This window comes from Lissotriton helveticus, chromosome 12, assembly GCF_964261635.1.
Source record: "Lissotriton helveticus chromosome 12, aLisHel1.1, whole genome shotgun sequence".
NCBI lineage: Eukaryota > Metazoa > Chordata > Amphibia > Caudata > Salamandridae > Lissotriton > Lissotriton helveticus.
This window is the reverse complement of record NC_136073.1, coordinates 40652575-40676433: the sequence shown is the minus strand read 5'-3', so window position 1 is coordinate 40676433 and position 23859 is coordinate 40652575. Positions and strand designations below refer to the sequence as shown.

The window sequence follows — 23859 nt, the reverse complement described above, 5'->3', positions numbered from 1 at the left end:
TACTTTTCTGGACACTGAACTTTATATCAGGGAAGGCCATTTGGAATCTAGGCTCTTTCGCAAAGCTACTGCCGGCAACAGCATATTGCACGCAGCAAGTGCACACCCTCCACACTTGATATCTAGTATCCCTTATGGGGAGATGCTGCGATTGAAACGTATCTGTAGTAACCCCGTGGATCTAAAAATTGCTCAGGATCAGTGCATAACGCGTTTTTTGGAACGTGGTTATTCGAACCAGTCGTTGCAAAGAGCGAAAGACAAGTCTATGATACCGTCTCGGGATGATCTCCTCACCCGAGGCAGCAGTAGACAGACTGAAAATACATCTACATATGCACCAGGGGTAAAGAACTGTTTCCGTGTAATTACTGGATTTAACAGGCAACATCAACAGATACGTAAAATCCTCAATAAACACTGGCCTCTAGTTACACATGATACTATCATAGGTAATGATCTCCCCAATCAGGTCTCCCTTACCTTCAGTAGGGCCCCTTCCCTACGGGACCATTTGGTAGTCACTAACCCAGAACCCTTTGCGAAATCGACTTGGTGCCAAGAGAATAAGGGCTTTTACAAGTGCAGGATCTGCAAGGCCTGCAACCATGGTCAGAACACCAAAACCTATAAGGATGGTTTCACTGATAAGGTACACAGCATATCTCAGGTATTAACATGCAAGACCGAGTATGCTGTGTATATTTTGGAGTGCCCTTGCTTACTTAAGTATGTTGGCAGCACGAAGAATGCTGTCCACTTACGAGTTCTCCAGCACCTTCGTGCCATCAGTCATGGGGATAACACCTACCCGGTGGCCCGACATTTTAGGGAATGCCACCAAAGCAACAACAGTGGCCTAAAATATTGGGTAATTGACTCCATCCCCAGTAACAGAAGAGGGGGAGACAGAGACTCTAGATTGAGAAGGTTGGAGACTAAATACATTTTGCTGCTTAACACCAAGTCTCCATCTGGCCTCAATATCACGGAGGATTTGTATACGTGTTTACCCTAAACATCATGAGTGGTCATCCGGCTGGGGATCACTACTAGAAAAGTAAGCTGTATACTGAAGGGTATAAAAAATCATTAGAACAATGAATAGGTCTGTTCATTATGAGATGTGCTGTTTTCTGTTAGTCAATGTTATTTTGTTTTGATCACACGTTTGTTTTTTAAGAAAATATATATGGACTGTGTTAGGTTCTTGAACCGAGTCAGCCCTATATCACTAATCACAATGAACTTTTACTTTTGGTATACAACCAGGACACTCTAAAACCTGCTTGTAATTCTTTGTTGAGGGTAGACATGGTACCATGGGATCATAGGAGGCAGAATCCTTCAATAGCTCTTTTTCCTGAACACATAATGATGCAATGAGGTTGTATCTTCAAGCATTTTGTTACTCAAATCTTTCCCTCCCCAGTTATTTAGTTACTGGTATTATACTTGGGTACTCATCGGATTCCAGAATATAGTAAGAAACTATGGCTTTGCACATTTGCGGTATTTGCACAATTAAACTGCCTATTTGCACATTTTTTGCGTAATTTGCACATAAGATTGGGTACACAAATATGACCCGTTCGTTGAATAATGCATTTGCACTTTATTGTAAATATTGCTATATTGTGGTAAATTTGGAGTTGCTCTAGGAGTATAAATGAACTATTTATTTTGTGATGAGACATTAAGTTGATTCCTTTGATTTCACTGATATTATTGAGTATACAAAACAATCCCTAAAACAGATAGTACTTAACTTTGAATTTAGAATCTGTATAGGAGATAACCTCTTATATTAGCATCATCAGCTTATATTGTAGCTGTATCGATGTATGTTACCTGATCCTAACTCAAGCTACTATGACATGTGAACCCTCGTTTGAGTATTGTACTTTTACAAATTGGTATTTTACTAGCATTCATTTATGTAATGTCTATGCAATGACCAATGTGAGTTTTACCGGATAGTATGTCTTCTATGTCCTTGTTGCACACATTTTTTTGAACACGTGATATCATTTCAATTTCACTGGCACTTTAAAAGGTTGCACCCGTTTATCAAACATTGTCATGTGAACAAGGCTCGTGGAGCCGAAACGTCTTTGACATACCTGCACTGCAACAAACTGTAGGAGAACTTCTGTGGTCCGTGTCCGTGAGCTCTTTTGGTGTGCCCTGGCTGGTTATTCCGGAGCGAGGCGAGGCAGCGGAGTGTTGAATATATATATATATATATATATATATATATATATATATATATATATATACATTTAAGAATAAGTAGCAGAAGTTCTGCAACAGATAAAGCTGTCTGCAGCTAGACCTTAAAAAGCTGTCTTCCAACGTATTTTGTGCGTGAGAAAACTTCAAGCAAGCAAATAACAATAAAAAAAAAAAACAGGAACTTCTTTCACTGCAGAAATTAACAGAGGTCGGCTTTAACACTGCCAAGTTCCCTTCAGTGGCTGTTATCATGGCTTTGTTTGTAGAAAGTTACATGTAGGCAGCAGTTACAGTGACTGCTTATGTAGCAATGTGTCCTAATGTGTTGCTATGTCATGACCGTTCCTAGGCAGACAGCTGACTTAGTGGCACTGTTTCTATAGTGCTGACCAGATTTACTGTGAGTGGTTGAGTATATTTTATTTGATTTATAAAGCACACACCAGATACTTTACAATGACAGAACAAATATAGATTACAGATATATTCACCAATGTATACATGAATATTAGCATTATACATATTTTTACAAACATTAATGTAGAAGATCAAGTCCAATTTCAATGTTAATATCTGGAAACCAAGGGGACAGTGCAAGCCAAACATTAACACACTGAACAAGAGGGCAGTGCTGTAGGAGCAAGGAAAACATGTACCAAGAATAATAAGTTGGCACAAGAGACCCACTGTGGCAGAAGACCAGTGAGGCCTTTCATAGAACTCAAGTTGAGTTAGATGGAGAATGCGAAGGTACAAGAAACAAAAGTTGTATAAATCACAAACCAGGCCTCAATACACGCTGTATATAATTGCAACCTAAACATTAATATTAGCATTATGCATACTTTTACAAATCAATAATGTAATGCATCAAACTAATTTCCAATGTTAAAAACCAAGTGGACATACTGTTAAACATCAAGAAGACTCAAGGACACATCCATGCTACAGGAGTGAGTAAGATATGATAAGAATTAACATGGTGGCACAATGCCTATGGGAATTTAGTCTACAATAGCGAGTAGTGAATATCAAAATACCAGAATATTGGAGCTACAATATCAAGGACCAAAATATAGAGGAGATAGTATATATAGGTAAGTATAGATTTATCATTCTTAACTCCGCTTCTATGTAATTTGATATTATATATTAAGCATAGTAAACCTATACTTAAGCATACATACATACCTGTTTGACCCACAATATTTTGGCAATGGTATTCTGGTATCTAGGTATTTCCTACTCTATATTCCATATCTCCACCTGTGTTTGGTGGCATGAGCACAGAGGGGGCTGCGCAGGCCTCGTGGGAAGTCTGGTGAAACAAAGTGCCTATAAATACACCAATAAACCTACTTCATCTAACAGTTCTAGGTCGGCCAAGAAATACTTCAAAGTTCAATTTGTGAAGTGACTGACTGTAAAACAGGCAACCTTAAATGGGGCAGGGAGGAATTGTGAGGGTCAAGAAACATGCAGGCCACAAATATGTATAGGATAAAAAAAACTGTCGTATTATATAGGGATATAGCTAGTCACCGAGGAGTTACATGACCATATAGAGGTACGAAGACAAAAGCCAAGTACATTTTTATAGTTCTGGAAATCCGAGGTGACTTGCAATATCCTTACCTTCTTTGGGTGCTTTATTCCTTGTAATACATGATCACATCATTACCTTTCCCACAAACCACTTAAATGTTTGTTGCATAGCTATTTCATATGAAAGAGAGAGCATGTTTGCAAACATGAGGATAATTGAATCGCCAGTGCAAATTTAAACACATCAAAAAAAGTTGTGAGAGATTGGTTTAAAAAAATATTAGAATCAGTTTAATACACATCAGTTTTTTTTTTAAAAAGGCGCAGCAGCTCAGAATGCCTAGAAACATGCAGAAAGATTACAACTTTTCTTTAATTACCTAAGGAGTAAAAAAACATGTTGCCCTAAATATCTCCTTTCTCCTCTCATTCAGTTAGAAAAAAAAGCAGAAGAAAGAAAAGCAACTTTTTGTTTTGTTCCTTATATAGCTGTTTTAAATATGCTCTGTTACCTGACCTGCCTTTGCCCTTGGCTGCTGGCTTCAGCAGCAGGCATTGAGATGCCAGAACTCCACTCAATTCAATTCAATAATCTTTATTTCGATTTAAAAAACCATAAAAGATTGCATTCAATATAAGAACATCATACAGCAACATTTCAAGAGGTATCCTGCCCGACGATGCACAATTATTGGGAGTCAATGTCACACATTTGTATGGGAAGTTGTTGGGACATATATAATACATAGTGGGACGTAGTCCCTCTAGTACAAAGCCAACAAAGTACAAATCTAGTTTTAAATTCATTAAAACTCGCAAGTACCTATAGGTATCTAAAATTTCAGTCCTATTCTCTTTCTTCGTAAATCTACACCAAAGAGATATCTGCTTACATTAAATACTATTGCTTGTGTTGTATCTGTTCGCAGTATTCTTGCCGCCTCACAACATGATCTAATACCCAAGAGCTGGCAAATGGATTTAATCCATTTCTTCCTCGAGTGTGTAGAAGCTGGGCAGAAGAATAACACATGAAATTCATTCTCTTTTGCACCAGTGTGGCATAACAACCATCGTTTGTACACCCAACGCTGCGAATCCATTTAGTTGTATTTGCATTATTCTGAAAAATACTGTAGCGGAATTTAAGGTAAAGGGATTTAGTAAGCTGCGGTTATATTTCATCCAAAAAGGACTCAGATTTACCATTTGGTTTTATGGAAAGGAACCTTGTGGATAAAGTGCCTAATTTTGAACTATGGGACAAAGAATCTTGAATAAAAGCCCAAAATGTCTGTTACAGCAGTTTTTTTGACCCTGTAATCAGTCCCTGAGGGGCCTCCCAAAACTGTTTTAATCCTATTTTATAAAACTAATCGTGAATATGATTCAACCATGGCAACCTTGTGCCATTTTTAATTCTAAAAATTTCCTCTAGGCCTTCTCTATAATGAATAAGTTAATCTGTTGACCACAGACGGACCCAAAACAATAATGGTCGCAAAATTGCCTGCTGATCAGTGCGACGGATGTTTAAGTCCATCACTACTGGCATTAGTGGCGTACGCATTGGTAAACTTAACAGTTTTTCTCATGCACCATAAAAGTATTTGTTATTACATGACTCCACAGTTCAGCCCCGTAAAGGCATGCAGATTGCACCCTATATTTATATAACTCAAGTGCAGGAGAAACAGCTTTAGACAAACTGTTCGCATGCTTCCTTGCTATTGGGACTGAGTTTTGGATTAATATTGTTTTACTTTTTTCCAACTGTGGTCTCCAATTCATTTTAGAATCTAAAGTAATGCCTAAATAGTTAAAATTTAGGACATATTCTATCTTCTCATTTTTGACAGTTAAGTTTAAAAAAAAAAGATTTGTGTGGGTTGACTGCCATATATTTTTGTTTTGGTAGAATTTATTTCCAAGCCCTTTGTTTCACAGTAAATTTTGAAAGTATTTAATAAGCTTTGCAGACCTTTGGGGGTTTGTGAAATTAAAAATTGTATCATCGGCAAATAAAAGTGCTGGTACTGGCGCCCCTCCTAGCTTGGGAGAATCATGTTCACAGCCCAAGAGATATTCAGGGATGTCATTAACATACAACAAAAATAAGGTAGGGGCCAACACGCATCCCTGCCTTACCCCCTTTTTACTTGTATACCGTCTGTAAGTTCGCCATTTGCAAAGTTGTCCTTGTGTAGTCTAATGATCTGGACTAGGATTTTCCCTGGGACGCCCTGGTCTCTTAGTGATTTCCACAGGAGGTTTCTGGGTATGAGGTCAAAGGCTGACTTAACGTCTACAAGGCAATGTACATATGAGCTTTCTTAACTGTAATATACCTCCAAATTATGCAGAGAAATCTAAAAACCTGATCAATCGTGCTAGTTTTGGCTCTAAAGCCTGCTTGATACTTAGATAAAATACTGTACTCCCCAATCCAATTACTCAGTTTATTTAAAATTTGACGTGCATATATCTTTTGTAAAACATCAATTAAGCTAATCGGTCGATAATGCGACGGGTCATGGCGGTTGCCCTTTTTAAAAATAATTGCAATCTCTGCATCCCTCCACGTTTCAGGAATCGGTGCACCTGATGCAACTGCATTACATAGAAGATTAATATAAAGAACCCAGACCTCATTCTCGTGTCTTCATAAGTCACCTGGTATCTTGTCTGGTCCAGGTGTCTTCCCTACTTTTACTGCGTTTATCGTTACTATTGTTTCCGCAATACTAAAATATAATCATAGTCTTCATAATTGTAATCAATATCATTATTGGAGGATGAGTAAAGTTGTGAAAAATTAGTTACCCAGGTGTTTGCATCAAGGAAAAGGTCCTTGTTACATTTCCCTTTTTTGTTACCCTTAGATATCAAACGCCTAAAGTTGGCTTGGTCATTTAATTTACCTGCAATTATCAACTCGGTCCAAATATTGTCTTCCCAGTTTTTCCTAGCCTGGGCCAGTACCCTCTTGTGATAGATCCTTTTTTCTCTGAATGTTACCATGTCCTTAACCTTTGTTGCTTGAATTAAATCTTTTTTTGCGTGACGGCAATTTTTGTTATATCATGGGTTCTCTAGTGTAGCTGTCTTAGATATTCTCATTTTAGATACCTTTGGAACCTTACTTAGTATTGGTACTAATTTTGTCATGCATTTCCATAATTGGAATCTCTGTTATTGGTACGTTTACATGCGGGCGACTTTTTCTACATAAATATCATAGATCTTTTTAATAGTCATTTCGTTTCCCAAAACTGGATTATGACTAAGGTCGCATCTCCTTAGGGAACGTAACTGAAAAAGAGAGGATGAGAGCGTCAAGCATAGAGGATGATGATCACTCTCTGTTCTATCCTCAATTACTAGATCATATAACATGGACCAAATGGGGATAGATACCAATATATAATCTATACAACTTTTAGAGTTGCCCCGAATAAATGTTGGTAAATTTGGGCTATCAGAAGGTAATCTCCCATTACAGGCGTGTATAACATGGGCTGAAACGAGTCTTAATAGCTGCGCAACAGCACATCTACACAATACTACTGGGCTTACTTTCCAAAAATGGAATGTTATTGGCCAAGTCCTCATCTTCAAAATTATTTTCAAATCCAACCACAGGTTCAAGTTTGCGGTTGAAATCACCCCTGATAATTATCAAAGCACTCTGGTTAATCATGGTTAAGATTTGATCCAGATGCTCAATGACTTCCAGTTCTCTACTTGCTGCATTCGGTCTGCTATACATATTAAAACTGTAAACTTCCTTTTTATCAGCTGCTAAAAATGTTATTCCCAAGATGTCTTGACAAAGGGAATCCATTTGCTTAATGTCAACACCTAGGGTAATTTTGATCCAAATAGCTAGACCTCCCGGAGGCCTTCCTCTAACTGAAGGAATAGCAGGAGTACTAAAGGTTTTAAACCCTATCTTATGAGGGCTTTCCAAGGGGAAACAACCTTTACAACGCAACTTTTACAACACACTACCATTACAACGAAACTTTTACAACGCAACATCCATTACAACGCATGCAATTACAACGCAACCATTACAACGCATGACACTACAACGCACACCACTGCAACGCATGTCATTACAACTCAGTCATTACAACGCATACATTACAACGCATAACATTACCATCCAACACTTACCCTACTGTTGCACCCCCTGGAGTTAGAATAGTAATTTTACCTCTACACTATCCAACACTTACCCTACTGTTGCACCCCCTGGAGTTAGAATAGTAATTTTTACCCCTACACTATCCAACACTTACCCTACTGTTGCACCCCCTGGAGTTAGAATAGTAATTTTACCCAAACACTATCTAATACTTACCAAAACATGCAATGTAATGTTATGCGTTGTAATGGTATGCGCTGTAAAGGTATTATGCGTTGTAATGGAATGCGTTGTAAATGTAGTTTTTAAAATTTTGTTGTAATGGCATGCGTTGTAATGGAATGTGTTGTAATGGATGTTGCGTTGTAAAAATGCGTTGTAAAGGTATGCGTTGTAAAAGTGTGCGTTGTAACGTCATACATCCCTTTCCAAGGCCCAAGTTTCTTGGAATAGGACTATTTCACTTTGTCCAATATATTCCTGCCATGTTACATCTCTTTCGTTTCCCCTAATCCCTGCAATATTCCATGAGGTCAATTTTATCTTCGTTTTACGTCCTTCAATACTCTGTTCACAGATTATCCCCTCACCTACATTTACTAATCTTGGGGCTTCCTCACACTCATTACCAAAATTGCTGATAAAGTTGCTATTTGTTATATCCTCCTTGCCCTGCTGAACTAATGGGTCTTCCTCGACATGCACCCTATTTGAATCTACTATGCATTTTGAAGGTCCTCCAGAGTTCCTACATACATTTACATTCTGGCTGCTATTAAAGTTACCTGACTGGTCCCTTGGCAGATACTGGGGAGCGTCCCTGGAACAATATTATCAATAGTTATAGGTCCTGAATCATTAGGCGCAGTTAAAATACTAATAGGTATCCCTACAGCTACATTATCGGTAACTGTTGGTTTCAGATCTTTAAAGACAGTTATCGGTGTGCCTCTCTGCCGGACTTTATGTAGTTGTCAGTCTTGGGAATCCAAGTCTGACAATGCTTGACATCTGTTAGATTGCATAACAGGTAGTTTTTAAAATTTCGTTGTAATGGCATGCGTTGTAAACTGTAAACTTCCTTTTTATCAGGTGCTAAAAATGTTCAAAATGACACACCAATACTCATTTTTAAGTTTAGCTAGAATAATGCGGCGTGCAGCCTTCATGGTGCAAGGTTTAATGAAAGAATATAGACTGAAAGCATGATGTTATTTTTGTAATTGCTGGCTTTATGTTTACTTGAGCTGTCAAAGTCCTGGTACAAGGTGTAGTTTTGCTTTTCTTTTTCACAGTATTATTCTTATGCCATATGATATTTTAATTAAAAAAACTGTCTTCGCAAATGAGTGGAGGAAGGCAGTAATTGCTTGACACTTCAAAGAGTTATTGTATGGTATGCGTAGTTTGACTTGACATCTAAACCCAGTCTATGACAACATTTGAAAGGAGCTGCAAAACTGAAAATAACTGGTCATTAGTCATGATGTTTTTTCCCAGAATGTGGACACTAAACAAATCACAGGACTGCCTTACCCAAGCTGGACACCACCTACAGACACCAGGGAAATGTTTGGCGCAGGGGAAGCAGCTTCCCTGGAAATCTTTCTGCCCTCCCCACCTTGGGGGCAAATAGGGGGTGTGTATGCTCAATCTGCCCACCAGGGGTAATGGGGCATGTCAGAAATCCTACTAGACACAGATAAGAGACCAAGAAAAGGGGATGCAGGTGGCCCACGCAGGCCAATACAGTATTTCTGTCTACACCCTCTCCCCGTTTTAGCAGTAGAGGTGTGGAAGTGTGGTAACGATAAGTAGGAGACATTTCCCTCAGATACCAGAACTTTCCCTCACAAAAATGTGTAGACAATGAATGAATTACTGAAAAGAAATGGGAAGCAGAGCATAATTAGAGCTGTTAAATTTCTGGCCACTGAACCTTTTCAGAGAAGAATCGTTCAACCGAGAATTACCACTTACTTCTTGAATTTGAGATTTTCCATACTATCCGTGTCGTTAGTGAGCCTGCACCTCTTCCTGACTCAGCATAACAAGACCTTGTTTTGTACTGAGAAAAGAAGCTTTAGGGGAGTGTTTTTTCCCAGCCATGACATCTCCTTTTCCAAGTCCCTATGGAAACTTTCACAAGGATTTTTCACACACATGATTCAACGTGACTTATCTCACGCTTTTGTCTTGTTTCTATTTAGGATTCCTTGCTCTGCTATTACTGTTATGTGGAAACTTGAAGCCAGCAAAATCGATTCCTGTTCGCCCGATCTGTGACAGTCGAGTAATGGACAAATTTATAAAAGAAGCAAAAGAAGCAGAAATCGCAATGGTATGTACTCTGTGTTGGTTTTGTACTTGTTTCTGTACCACTCAATAAGTTATTAATGGATGCAAGTTCTACCAATAGGCCAATGACAGTAAAAGCACACATACTCTTGCAGACGTGGGTTGAATCCTCTCAGACTAAGACTGTCACACAAGTATACATTCTGCCTTGCATTTCACTGTATAAATATCGCTTGTATTACCACCATTATGCCAGGACCTGCATGATGGCAGGGATGGGCTCCACCATTACCATGGATGCCCACAATCTGCCAAGAATACCCAGCATATTCCAGAGCTAGTTTTATACCAGGTGGACTTCATCACGCCCTGCATGCCCACACCTCACAATCTGACATGAATGTCCACCATTACATGAGGACCAACATTATATTAATGACGGGCACCTTCATGCGATGGATACTGTCATTATGAAACAGGCTGAGTAGTATTATGCCAGAGCCAGCATTATACTAGAGGTGGTCATCATCAGTCATGGATGTAAACCATTTGCCATCATTGCACCACGATTTTCCCAATGGGCACCATCATGCCATGAATACCCTCTACATGCAAAGGGCTACCACCTTAAGCCAAAGCCAGCAATATAAAAGCGGTGGATGCCATCAGACCATGGATGCCCCAAATATCATAGGAATTACCACTATTATTCCAGTGCCAGGATCTCATTAGGGTGAGTGCCCTCATGATGTGGATATCTACAATATGTCCAGAATTAACACGATTATAGAGGGGGAACCACAAGACCAAAAGTGGGCATCACCATGAAAAGGATGTCTAAAATATGCCAGGAATAACCACCATCACGACAAAGGCAGCAGTCCCAAGGGTTGCCACCGACATTCTATGCATGGCCACCATAATCTAGAGTTACCACCATGATTTTAAGACCCACAATACCAGGGTTGGACATCATCCTGTCATGGGTGGAAACAAAAAGTGAAGAACTACACCATTATACTAGAATTATATAAAGGGTAGGCACAGCTCACTCACATATACACATATGCATGCATATTAAAACGTACTTAAGCATGCAAACACAAGCAACTTAACTTGCGTCCTATTTGGAGAAGTTGCATATATTCGACAATAGACTGGCAGTGTGTCCATGTGCAAGTCCCACATACTCTGACACATGAACACACTTACGTATACACACACACTCATTGATGCATACAAACACAGGCAACACAACCTGCTTCTTAGTTGGAGGACTTGCACGTATTAGACATTAAGACTGGCAGTGAATCCATGTGAAAATGATTTTGAAAGTACAACAATCCATTTTTTGTGATTGGAGTCACCTGAAAAGGTCCGTAACTAGCAACAGTGACAACAAATCACCTAATAAAATTGGTGCAGTGAAGGCGTATATGGTGGCAGGAGCTGGCCAATCTCTAGTGATAGAGGGCTAGGGCACTGTGCGCCCTATTGATTGTCACCAGGATCCTTTAAGGATTCTAGAATCTGCACTGTCCCATCATGCCACGCAGGGAGTCTTATTCTGTACATTTTTCTGTTATAGATTTGGCAAGAATCTCGCCTGTAACCTTTTCTCTATTCTCCTAGGAGAGCAGGGTGCTTATGAATAATACTGCAATCAAGAAACTTTTATCATGGGCTGTTTATATTTGATATTAATAAACAAACATTAGAATGTAGTAGAAACCTAATGCAAAGAATGGTGAAGGGTACTCAGCAGAATACAATATTTTCATGAGAACATAAAAGCAAACTCATTTGAATAAGAACATTGGAGGCTACAATCCACCCAGGAGTGTAATGTTTTGAAGATGCCAAGACAGTGCAGATTGAGAAATAGTTAACAAAACATTGCATTGACTTCTGCATTCCAAACCTTTTACTCAAATAGTTCCTTCTTAACATCTATAGTACGCATGTACCTATTAGCTAGAGACAGTGGGTTTTGAAAAAAGGCAATAAAATAGTCTGATGATGTACATGGAAATCTGAAGTGGCCTTAGGCAGAGATCAATGACACAATATTGTAGTAAACAATAGCGATGGCAAAAATATTGTGTCAAAAATAGGGTTTACCACAATATTGTGCTCCTAAACTTATAATGGTAAGTCGAGAAATATCAGAAAAGAATATCGTTGCCACTAATATTGTTCAAAAATTGACAAAAATATCAATATTTTCGTATAAATAGAGGTTAAAGTAGCCAATGTTAAATATTTTAATATATAAATGTAATATTAAATTAAATATATTCCAATAATTTATAATACTATATATATATATATAACTAAATACTGATATAAACACACACATTTGTGTGTTTGTATTAATATGAATATATTTAGTCAATTAAAAAATATTTATTTTACAATACAATAATTTGTTTGATATTTTTAATGAATTTCTATGAAATTATATATAATATAATTAATCTAAATATTTATTTTACATATATTATTTATTTCATAATTTAAATATATTCATGTGTTATATATGTATATTATATTAATAAATGTAAAATATTAAGACAATTAATACAATGTAAAATACATTTATATATATATATATATATATATATACATATATATATATATATATATATATATATATATATATATATATATATATATATATATATATATATATATATATATACAACGAATCTCCTTCCCAAAAAGAATAGAGCAGAGACCCAAGGGGAAACAGTTGGAGGCGTTTATTTTGCAGTAAGTGGCGGATGCATTTCTGGCCGTAGATAACCTTCGTCAGCGCCCAAAGCTTCCTCGAGAGATGCAGCACTCTGCTGATGGGTACCGCCTCTTTTGAACCCGTGGTAACAAGTCCGCACCGCCCCTTAGTTATTGAGGCAGCACACCTGTGTAGTACCCGGTTGGTAAGGGGAAACTACAAGTCCCAGAGTTCCCAATGGTAGGTTCCTGAAGGTGTTGCTGGGGGGATGAAGTAATGATTTACTCCTTGTGCATACGTGCGGGAAGCCAAGTGTGCCCTCAAACATAAAAAACCAAAATGTGATGATTTTTTAAAAAACAGCTTTGCAGTCCACAAAAAAGCGCCTCCTCAGCTCCCCTGTACCGCTTCATATAGTCACCGCCGGCCCGGCGGGGGCGATCCGCCCGCTATCCTTGCAGAAAAAAAACCCTCCCATATTACAATGGCTGGGTGGTCCGTGGTGAACGTAAAGACTGTCTGCTGCTTTTCTGCCCGGTCGACATGTCGACTGGGCGGAAAAGGGTTCAATATGGTGGCGTGCCTGAAAGACACCGCCAGCCATATTAGAATGTGGTCTTGAACATGCCTTTCCGCGGCGGCATTGCCGCCACAGAAAGGCATGCGGAGTCTGCTTGGTGAGCCAGTTGCGGGCCCACAGGAACTCCGGGGGGTGCACATGGGGGTTACTGCCTTTCAATGAACAACGTGGCAGGCACCATGCGGTGCCTGTGCCTCTGTGGCATTGTGGCGGGCGGTGCTCTGTGCACTGCCCACCGCAATGTTGCAGATGCTCTATGCGCCCAACAGTGTGGCGGGCGCATGCTAATTGGGAGTGCGGGACCCCCGCACCCTCAGCGGGCGGTCCCTGATCCCGAGGGTATGGCAGGTGGACAAAAGTCCACCTGCCATACTAATGGGGCCCTAAGCTTTTTCCAGTGGTGAGCATTGAGCACCATCATGCAGTGAATACCCACAACATTCAAAGACCTACCACTGTTATGCCAAAGCCAGCAATATATAAGGGGTGGACACCATCATGCCATGATAGCCTTCAATGCAACATGGATTACATTATTCCAGGGCCAGGATTGCATCGGGGTGGGCACCATCATTCGGTGAATATCTTCAATATGGCAAGAATTACCATGATTATGCAAGGGACCACAGGATCAGTGGTGGGCATTGTCATGAAATGGATGCCAACAATATGCCAAGAATTACCACTATCATGAAAAAGACAGCAGCATCAAGAGTTGCCACAAACATGCTATTGATGGCCACAATATGAGGGTTAAACATATTCATGTCCTGCGTGCAACCAAAAAATCAAGAAATACCATCATTAGGCCCAACTTATATGAAGGACAGGCACAACCTTTCAGATATACCTTATTCATGCACACAAACACACACACATTTTTGCAAACAGATACAAGCAACCCATCTTGCTTCTTAGTTGGAGGACTTACATGTATTAGGTATTAGGACTTGCAGTATATCCATGTGCAAGTCATTTTGAAAGTACAACTATCTATCTTTTGTGGTTGGTGCCACACAGAAAGGTCTGAAACTAGCAACAGTGTCAGTGGGTCACAGGATAACAATTCAGACAGTGACGGCATATAAGGTAGCAAGAGCGGATCTATCTTTAGTGATAGAGGGCTAGTACACCATGAAAATATCAGAATCTTCGACTGATGCACTGTACACCCTGTTGATTTTCACCATAATCCTACAAGGACACCATGATTCGTTAAAGATTCTCGAAGCTTCACTATCCCATCATGCCTTTCATGGCAAGGTAGCCAGTTAATTTGTATGTTATAGATTTGGCCAATACCTCTCCTACAACCCATTCTCTATTCTCCTAGGAGAGCACAGTGTTTATGAATAGTTCTGTTCTAATTCAAAGCTTGCAGGCACCTATTCGCTGGAGAGCTTGGATTTGGAAAGAAGGCAAAACATTCTGATGTATACGGAAAGTTGAAGTGGCCTTAGGGAGGATACAAGGATGTTCTAAAGGGGCACCGTATTATGACTGAATACTACGAATGGCACATGTATGTGTACACACACACAACCGCATAAACACATACACCTAACTTTCACCCACATTATTGACCTCATCAACTTTGACAATATCATATCCACCTCTGTAACAGTGACAGGATTTTTTTTACAGTGGGGGAACCTTCTTGTGCTCTTCCAGAATATCTTTAACAAGAGACCAAAGACAAACGTTTACAATATGTAGTGCTAGTAGCCAAATATAATTTTTTAGATGAATGTTATACATCAGATTTAGCCTAATAAAGAACATAACACAATAGTGTCTCCTCTTGATATATTCTTGGGTTATTCAACACAGACAGAAAGGTTTTTATTGTTAATGATTTCCTAATTGAGAACTGGGATTACAAGTGATTTGCATTCCCATAAACTGATGTCCTTGGAAATATTTATGAACTATTGGGCTTTCAGGCTGAGCTTAACTGGCAGTTCTAATATGTGTGCATGTGCTAAAGACTAGGACAGGAAGGGAAATATGAAAAGATATTATGGTATGGTGCTAGAATATCATTGTCAGAATACATTCCAGCAAACATATTGTGTTGTTCATATTGTTTACAAAATAATTGCCTTAATTGAGTTATTATGTAAAGGAAATTTAGGGCACGATATCTATTGCAGACAATATTTCGGTAAGGTACTCTGACACATCCTGTACTGTAGTGTGTCATTTGTATCACACAAGTCCTTTCCCTGTCCTTCTGATCCTCCCACAAACTATCTCAAGAGAGGGACTTCCTACAAATTGGGTTACCTACTGGAGGACTGACACGCAGTTCTGGCATTATGGATGTACCTAGATATATGGCATTAGTGGGCAGTAAGAACGAAGAAAGAAATGAAGAGTGACAAGTAGCAAAATGTTTGTCTGCAGGTCAGGGAGAACGCAAATGGTCAAGGTGAACAGAAATGGGAGAGTGTGAGGTGATCTGGTTACAGACTGGTAATCTTTTCCACTCCCGGTCGAAACACTCTGTGTAGTCCTTTCATATTGAGTGTTTTTGCCTCTCTAGAAAAGGGTGTAGGTTTCTTTCTAACCATTCGATCTTGCTCATGGAAGAATAATAAATGTACTGACTTACACAATTGTCCTGAAGTCAAGTCATCAAATTCAGCAATGCAACAATATCCTCTCTTCGAGGAAGGTAGGGATGTAAGCAATAGGATGATGAAGATGAAGACAGGCGCAAATAAAGATATTTGGTAACTTATCGGATCATTACCTCCTAATTCTAATTCTAATTCCTTGTCCCATTCCTCACTGACAGAGGACTTAGCCAAGCTTTCAGAGTTCCTAGTGGATCATCTTGAAAGAAACACATAGGAGTTCTAACACTGCTACACATATACATTTTATTGTGGTCCAACCTAGTTCAGCTTAAATGAATACTATTGGCCAAATTCCAATTCCTTCACTTATCTAATTTGTAATTTATGATGAAGGACAAAGGTAGACAGCCCAGTGCAAATTGGTGCTCTGCCAATTTCAGCAATGGAAACAGTCAGCAACCTTGGACTGACGCTGAACCTCCCATAGTGACCTCCTCTAAATGGAAGAAGAGTATCCAGTCATACTCTCATCTCCTGAGAGAGGTCACCAATGGATGTAAGCCATTCTTTTTTTAACCAAAATTAAAAGGGAATTGCAGTCCTGGATACATTTATCCTAACTGTGTACTTCCAATGTATGAAGAATTAACTTCATAGGTGAACAATGGCAGAGAACCTAAGTGGGCAGCACAGTCTCTTGATCTATGTTGGTAGACAATAGCGCCTTGAGGTAAAATAAGAGTTCTACCTTAGCCTACCTGGTCTGGACAAACTTTGAGACGGATAATTATTAGTTCACAGTCATCTGATTGTTACATAAGCAACAATAACAGTATCTTCAGGAATTGGCTACAAGGCCCAAAGGGACTACTCAGAAAGACATGCAAAACTAGTTGGAGTATTGAGAGTAAAAGGCCTGGCCCTAAAATAACTCTTCAGGATATTGCTGTCATACAGAACTAAGACTGGTTGACTAAACTGGCTCTTTGTAAAAACTATACTTGGTGCCCACTACAACTTCAGGTTAGAAAGACCTAGGCCTCGGAAAAATATTTATTATGGAATTGAAGTACAAGAACCCCCAACCCCTCCTCCCATTAATGTAATCGCGGTATCACCATTCCTCTGATATTGTTAGCTGTCTGAGTAGTAGGAATCAGAACATCCTTGGACTACCTGGAACTAGTACCAAGACCCTTGCCCTCAATCTCTAGATTAGCAGCAGTCACTTCAGGATTACTGGAACTCATGGAAATGCAAAAAATGCCAGGGACAAGAAATGTCAGACTAATATATACAAACAAAGGGAAAATCATTAATAGCAGTTCATTCTGCTAAAATGTTCATACAGGGAGATTGAGCATCATCCAAAACCAAAATGTACTTCAAATTAAAGGATGAGAAGAACTGTGGGCAAAAAAAGAGGCCCTGGATGCAGAACCAACGTTGGAGGTATGAGCCTAACATCGGGTGGTAAATGCAAGAGACCCTAAGTCGCCAACTGCCTTACAGACTGAAACATCTTGGCAAAGCATACCCAACTGTATTTCTTCAAGAGGGTTAGCATAGTGCCAACACTTATGCAACCTACAGCAACCACATGACAAGATACTCCCTGGGGTTGAGTAAATCCTGTGAACGCCACTCACTGGTACCATCTAGGAGTAAATCTAGATTCATCAGGGGTAGACACAAAACTAGATGCACTTTTAGTTCTCTATTTCAGCACCATGACTACAAAGGTCCCCGGTGATGGGTATGTTCCCTCCTGGTGGACCCGCTCCTTGACTGCTGTACTGCCACTTCTGCATCATCAGAGGATCTTAGGGAAACATCAGCCTCCCGAGCCCCAAGTTAGCAAAAATCTATACTGCAATCCTCGAGCATGACAACATCAAACATGGAAGAACCAGAAAACATAAAAGACAGGGAACTACTGCCAGAATCCAACTTTGAGACTTTGCAAATGTTTAACTGAGGGAATTCACAAACTTATGAACCACCAAGGATCCAAAACTAACAGATGCTGTTTGTGTTTAAGCCATATTGAGATGGGAGTGTGAATGTATGTGTCCTTCAGGTTCATAGGACAGGGAAAGCAATTGTATGGCAAAGTTGTGACATGCATTAATCAATCCATTGTACCTCTTGTACACAACAGTCCTCTTCTAGTGTTTTAGATGTTTAAAATAAATGCAGATTAACAGGTAGGTGGAACGGGGCTCACATTTCATGAGTTTTGGAACGAATGTATAATTGAAAGGAAGAACGGATTTGTATAGGGAATGAATAATATGGAAACAAATATTTGTAAGCACTATTGTAGTCTTTAAGCGTTTTTTCACAATTATCTTTTGGTCTTCAGCCATGTCCTGTTTTGTTCAGTCTAGGCATGTCATATGATGTAGATTACGACTATAAAGTTTTTTTCATGGGTTTTGGAGAAGGTAACATTTTGGTGGTGGGCCAGAAAGTGCCATCATACACTGCGACTTTGTGTCCTAGCCTGTGCATATGATCTTTAGTACTTGTGCAGAATGTGTTCCTATTTGCCTATATATTTGCTGAGTATAGATGTTGTAAGATAGAAAAATAAAGCGATCTGCCCAGCTCATTCCGATTGTATTTAAATGATCAGTGTGGATATTCATCTTGGGCACGTCATTAAGGATGCAGCCTTAATTACGATCAGGAGTTTACACCTGCATACATTGCATGACAGAGAAAGACTTGTGCGTGAGCATTTGAACTGCAGCGCTGAAGTAGCGACAAGGCACATTTCTACACGAGATGGACTTTGCAGTCCATGCAGTGAGTAACGAGGGTGCATGCGCACAGGGTTGCACACCATGTGCGCCCACATGCATCCTCAGACCCTGAGACAACAGGGCCCCCCCTTAGTTTCCTCACTGCCAGCATTTTCATGGCGTGAGCACTGCCATGAGACTGCTGGTGTAATATGCTTGCCGATGCCCCAGTGGCACTGCCAAGCATATTGCCGCCTCAGACCGCTGCGTCACCAAGGATTGTGGATCTCTGGCGATTGCAGTGGTCCTTTGGCGGTCCAACTGGCATCGTCGTAATGTGGCTGTTGGACCGCTGGTCTGGTAATCCCCCCCATCACCGCACCTCCACCATGGGTTTGGCGGACCTCCAAACTCGTAATTAGGCCCTTAATCTGAGTTTTGACTCAGAGTCAATCTATGTTCTTAGATGTTTTGGTTAGGCCTAAACATTGTACAAAATGGGAACAGGATTTTGGAGGTAATGGTGTGAATGTTTTGGGTGAGGTATGTCTTGATGTTGCTGACTACATGAGAGATGATGGTTTACATGGCATGCACCTTATATTTCTTTACTACGCAAGTGATGCAGTAGATGAAGCAGTTGAACGGAGTAGAAAAGTACTCGTTTGAACTCTTTATATTTGTCAAGCGTCACATAATTCAAGTAAATTCTAGTTGCGTTCTATTATCAGATCATTCAGACCCGTTGCATGACAGATCTGGTGTGCAATGAAAGAATTTAACGATTAGATTGCAAGGTTCATTTCTAAACCAAACACTCTTCTAAATTAAAGCAGCTAAACACTGGTCAGAAAGAATACCAGCAACTCGCATGCTCAAGGGGTTTGAGCGCAGTATAATGCAATAGTTATTTATTTAGTGTCACCCAAATCGGCGGTGGCTAAAATCAATTTAAAGAGCAGCATGGAGTCTTGCAACGAGGTGGGAGGAATGCACCCTAAACTGGTTTAAAATACTATTTCATATCGTCTCTCAATGCTCCACTATTGCAGTGAAGCTCTGTTCCCTGCCAGAAGACATCACAACGTTTTCTGCCAGTGAGACAATGCCCACACGTAAGGACTCAAGTCCCGGCGGATCCCACACATACGGTAATCCTTCTGATTGCCATGCGGGACCCATCAGCGGCCGCACATCCTGCTAACGCAACATGCAGTGACAAGCAGGGATTTCCTTCCACACAGGAAGGAGGGAAGCAATCAAGCAACGTGGCGCAACCAGAGCCTGTGATATCACCAGCACGCACTCCGACCTAGAGAGGGTACTTCCGCGCAACACAAAACCTGACAAACTACGACTACACACAGAAAGGTGTGTAGCATATTTATTTACAAAAAAGTGTACCTGTAACATTTCCTTGCTGGCCTATGAACCATTACCACTAACTAATCTGCCTAGGAGTATTTATGGAAAATATTTTATCATCAATTATTTTTTCTTTACATTGCTGCCAGGTGGGATGATGCGAAACTTGACAATGCCTTAGGGCCTCATTGAGAATGAAAGGGGAATGAGTCAGCCGCCCAAAGTCGGCAGTTCACAATTAGGGTGACCAACTGGCATGGGTGCAAATTCAAGACGGCGAGTGTAAAAATTCAGGGCAAAAGATGAAAATTCAAGACAAAATATTAGGACAGAAGGTTAAAATTTAGGACAAAAGGTAAGTTTTAAAGACACATCCGAGGAGATCGCACAATAATATATAAATAAATAGACAACCAACATAAGACAAGTCAAAAAAAGTTTATATGAGGTATTAGGTAAACAAAAGCTCTAACTTGTACAAATGCGTGGCTGATTGTATATGTTTTTTTTTTTAAAGTAACTGGAGAATGTGACTTTCATCCAATTTGTTAAATTTATTTACTTTGCCTTCAGGCCCCCCACATGCCTTAGTTGCCCAGACTGCCCCATTGTCATTCTTTATGCCACAATCAGCTGGCAGACAGAAAGACAATGGGTCCATCACAGTCTGTTAGATGCTGGGGAGGGGCTGCTCTTGAGTACAGACTAGTGCGTGCAAGGTGGCCCCAGCAGGGAGTTCTCAGAAATCTGAGGCATTTTAAAGGTGAGCAGAGCAGGTCTCTGTAACACCCAAAATTACGGACAAAAGGCGTCCATAAGAGGGATCATCACGGACTACGGACGTGACTTCCAATTAACAGACGTTCCGTGAAATTTACGGACGGTTGGTCACCCTATTCACAATGCGCCCAAATCTCACAAGAAAAGGGATAATGGTTTCTCAACTGGCACAGCCGCCGTTGGACCTGCCATCAACAGAGACGATACCAATGGAAATGCCATCAGAAAGGAAGCTCTGCTTGACCTGTCCATTAAACACCACATCTGCTCGCTTTCCTTCTGTCCGGTTCCACACTGTGGTAGTTCTAGAAAGGAAAAATACACAAATGTCCCCAAATGCTTGGAGAAATCTCACATTAGTGTGGGACACTAGTTTTGCTTTTTCTAAGGAAAGACCACTGCACCTGTGATCTCGCTTTTTTGCAATTTTTTTTATATCGCAAACGTGACCCAAAAAATCATAGCACTTGACATGAGCACCAGGTTACATTACACAAGGTCAGATTTTTTAGTTTATTTTTAGGGCCAGGGAGAGTTAGTGATTTGCCTAGAATCACAAAATGTTAAGCCAACGCCAGGACTTAAACCTGGTTCCCCATTTTCAAAGGCAGCGGCTCTGGCAATTAGGCTATCCTCCATTGTCCAAAGAAGCAAAAGGTTAAGGCTCTTCAGAGCTAATGTCTGTGGTGGCACGAACACCATGGCACAGTCGAACTGCAGTAATGAATGTGGGTCTTGAACCAACATTCAAAACACAGAGTTTACACCCAACATACTGGGGCATGTTCAAATACTTGTGGGAGAGATTGCCATGGTTTTAATGGCTTTCCTATATAGGAAAGATGCAATCCCCTCCAGCATCAATGAGGACAAATGCATGTTCCCACTGTAAATCCTGGCAGTAGCTCCATCAAAACAATACTTTTCCCCACTCTCTGAATGAGGCAACTTATCTTGGAAGAGGGTTCACAGAACATCCATTTTTTTAAATGTATTTATTTATTCATTTATTTGTCCTCATCTCACCAATAAGCTTCTGCAGGTCTTATGAAGCCGATGTTACGATCTGAGGGTCTCCCGTCTTACCGCACTCGCTTAGGTCGCCCGACCGGTCCCATTTGTGAGGGAACATGGTGTAATCATAGGACCGGCTATGTAAATCCTAAGTTACGCCCCAACTCATGAGGGGCTGCCAGATGTTTGTCAGCTTGTCCCCTTCATAATCCAGGTGAGCCATAGCAAATGAGGCTGTAAGCCAGTCCTCTCTTTTCGGAGGTAGTGGGTCTTTCCACTTTTTACAGACCTCTCTCCGTGCAAGTAGTACCAGATATAGTAGTAACCCTCACGTCTGCGGTGCTGTCTGACAAAATGAACCATCGTCCCTGAAAAAAACTAGTGACAAATTAACATCAATATTGGCCTTAAAAATATCTTGGAAAGTGTCACTGATCTCCTTCCAGAAGATTTTTAATTCAGGGCACTCGAAAAAGATGTGGAGGTCATTGGCTAAAGGCTTCATGCATCTTGGGCATTTTGGTGTTGGAGTTGGGGCAAACTTGGCTATCTTTGCTGGGGTATAATAGAGCCTGTCGATGACAAAAAAGTGATTTTTTTTTAGGCTAGTAGGTTTGATGTATTTATATAGTACTTTTAATGAGGGCTCTAAAAGGGCATCTATTACGAGTTCAAGGGGGGGTTGATTCCAGGCCGTAGATAGAGATGGAATCTCCAGATCTTCGGCTTCTAGTAGATGGTTATACCACACTGATATCTCTTTCCTTATTGGATATACAGGTTGACACAAACTTTCAATATCCCCATTCCCTCTTACTTCTTCTTTTTCTGCGTCAAACCATAATACCAGCTGTAGGTATTTGAATCTGGAAAACCCTGTGCTAAACATAGCCCTCAGAAATTCCCAGCGGTGGATCCCCTCTGAATCTACCAAGTCGGACCAGATAGTTATGCCCCTCTCTTGATAGGTTCCGCCAGACTGTCTCTGAGGCAGCAAGGTGTTCCGGGTGAGTCCCAAATAGAAGCTAGGTCTGAATAATATCAGGAAGAGCCGGCCCCCAAGACATCAATTTTATTGGTGTAAGTCCTATTTCCATCCCTCTTCTTTACTAGCCCTTAACCACACTAGATTGTGAGCTAATTATCTGTATTTTTCTGATGAAAAGTCAAATGTAATCTTTATTTAAAAACTCATGCTTTGAAGGCATTGTTGGGTTGAAAATCTTTATCATATGTAAAAAATAATAATATCAACAGTTCCTTCCACCACAGACCAACCAACCAAGGACACCACTATTGTGTACTACAAAAGCAAAACAAATTTCAGAATTGCAGTAGCCGAGTCAAAAATTCTGGATTTTCTTTTAATTCCATTAATTGTTTGAAGGGCATACTGATATCTCACAATCGTCGTTACATTTCAAAATATTAATCACTAGTAATACTAAAATTAGTTAAGAGAGTACCCACAGTAGCAATTTCACAACTTGCTTGTCAACGAGTTAAACACTTATGATGTTCTTAACAAAGAATAATTTTTGCAGAAATCAGATCAAAAAGTAGAATAAATAAAAATCTTTACAGACATGCAGATTTATTTTGTTATGTTTATAACGTCTGCAGTTGTAAATTATAGGGTTTAATAAACATAAAACACAGTTTCCACATATGTAATTACTCCCTGCGCAAGGAAATTATGTTGTTACTCTGTTGTATGAAACACACAAAAGTCGTAGATTGCTTGCAATAAGTCTAACCACTGGCAGTCGCTCGGGGTAGTATCCCCACCCATTTTTCTTCTGCTCACTATGCCAAGGAAGAGGAAGGAC

General features: G+C 40.0%; 1 protein-coding gene across 1 annotated transcript in view; it reads left to right on the top strand.

Moving 5' to 3' along the window:
• Positions 1-23859, top strand: part of EPO (erythropoietin) — a 157722-nt gene that overhangs the window by 52808 nt on the left and 81055 nt on the right. Inside the window, exon 2 of the mRNA XM_078671562.1 lies at positions 10141-10271. Within this exon, the coding sequence (XP_078527688.1) occupies positions 10141-10271 (131 nt within the window). The remainder of the gene's footprint in view (positions 1-10140; positions 10272-23859) is intronic.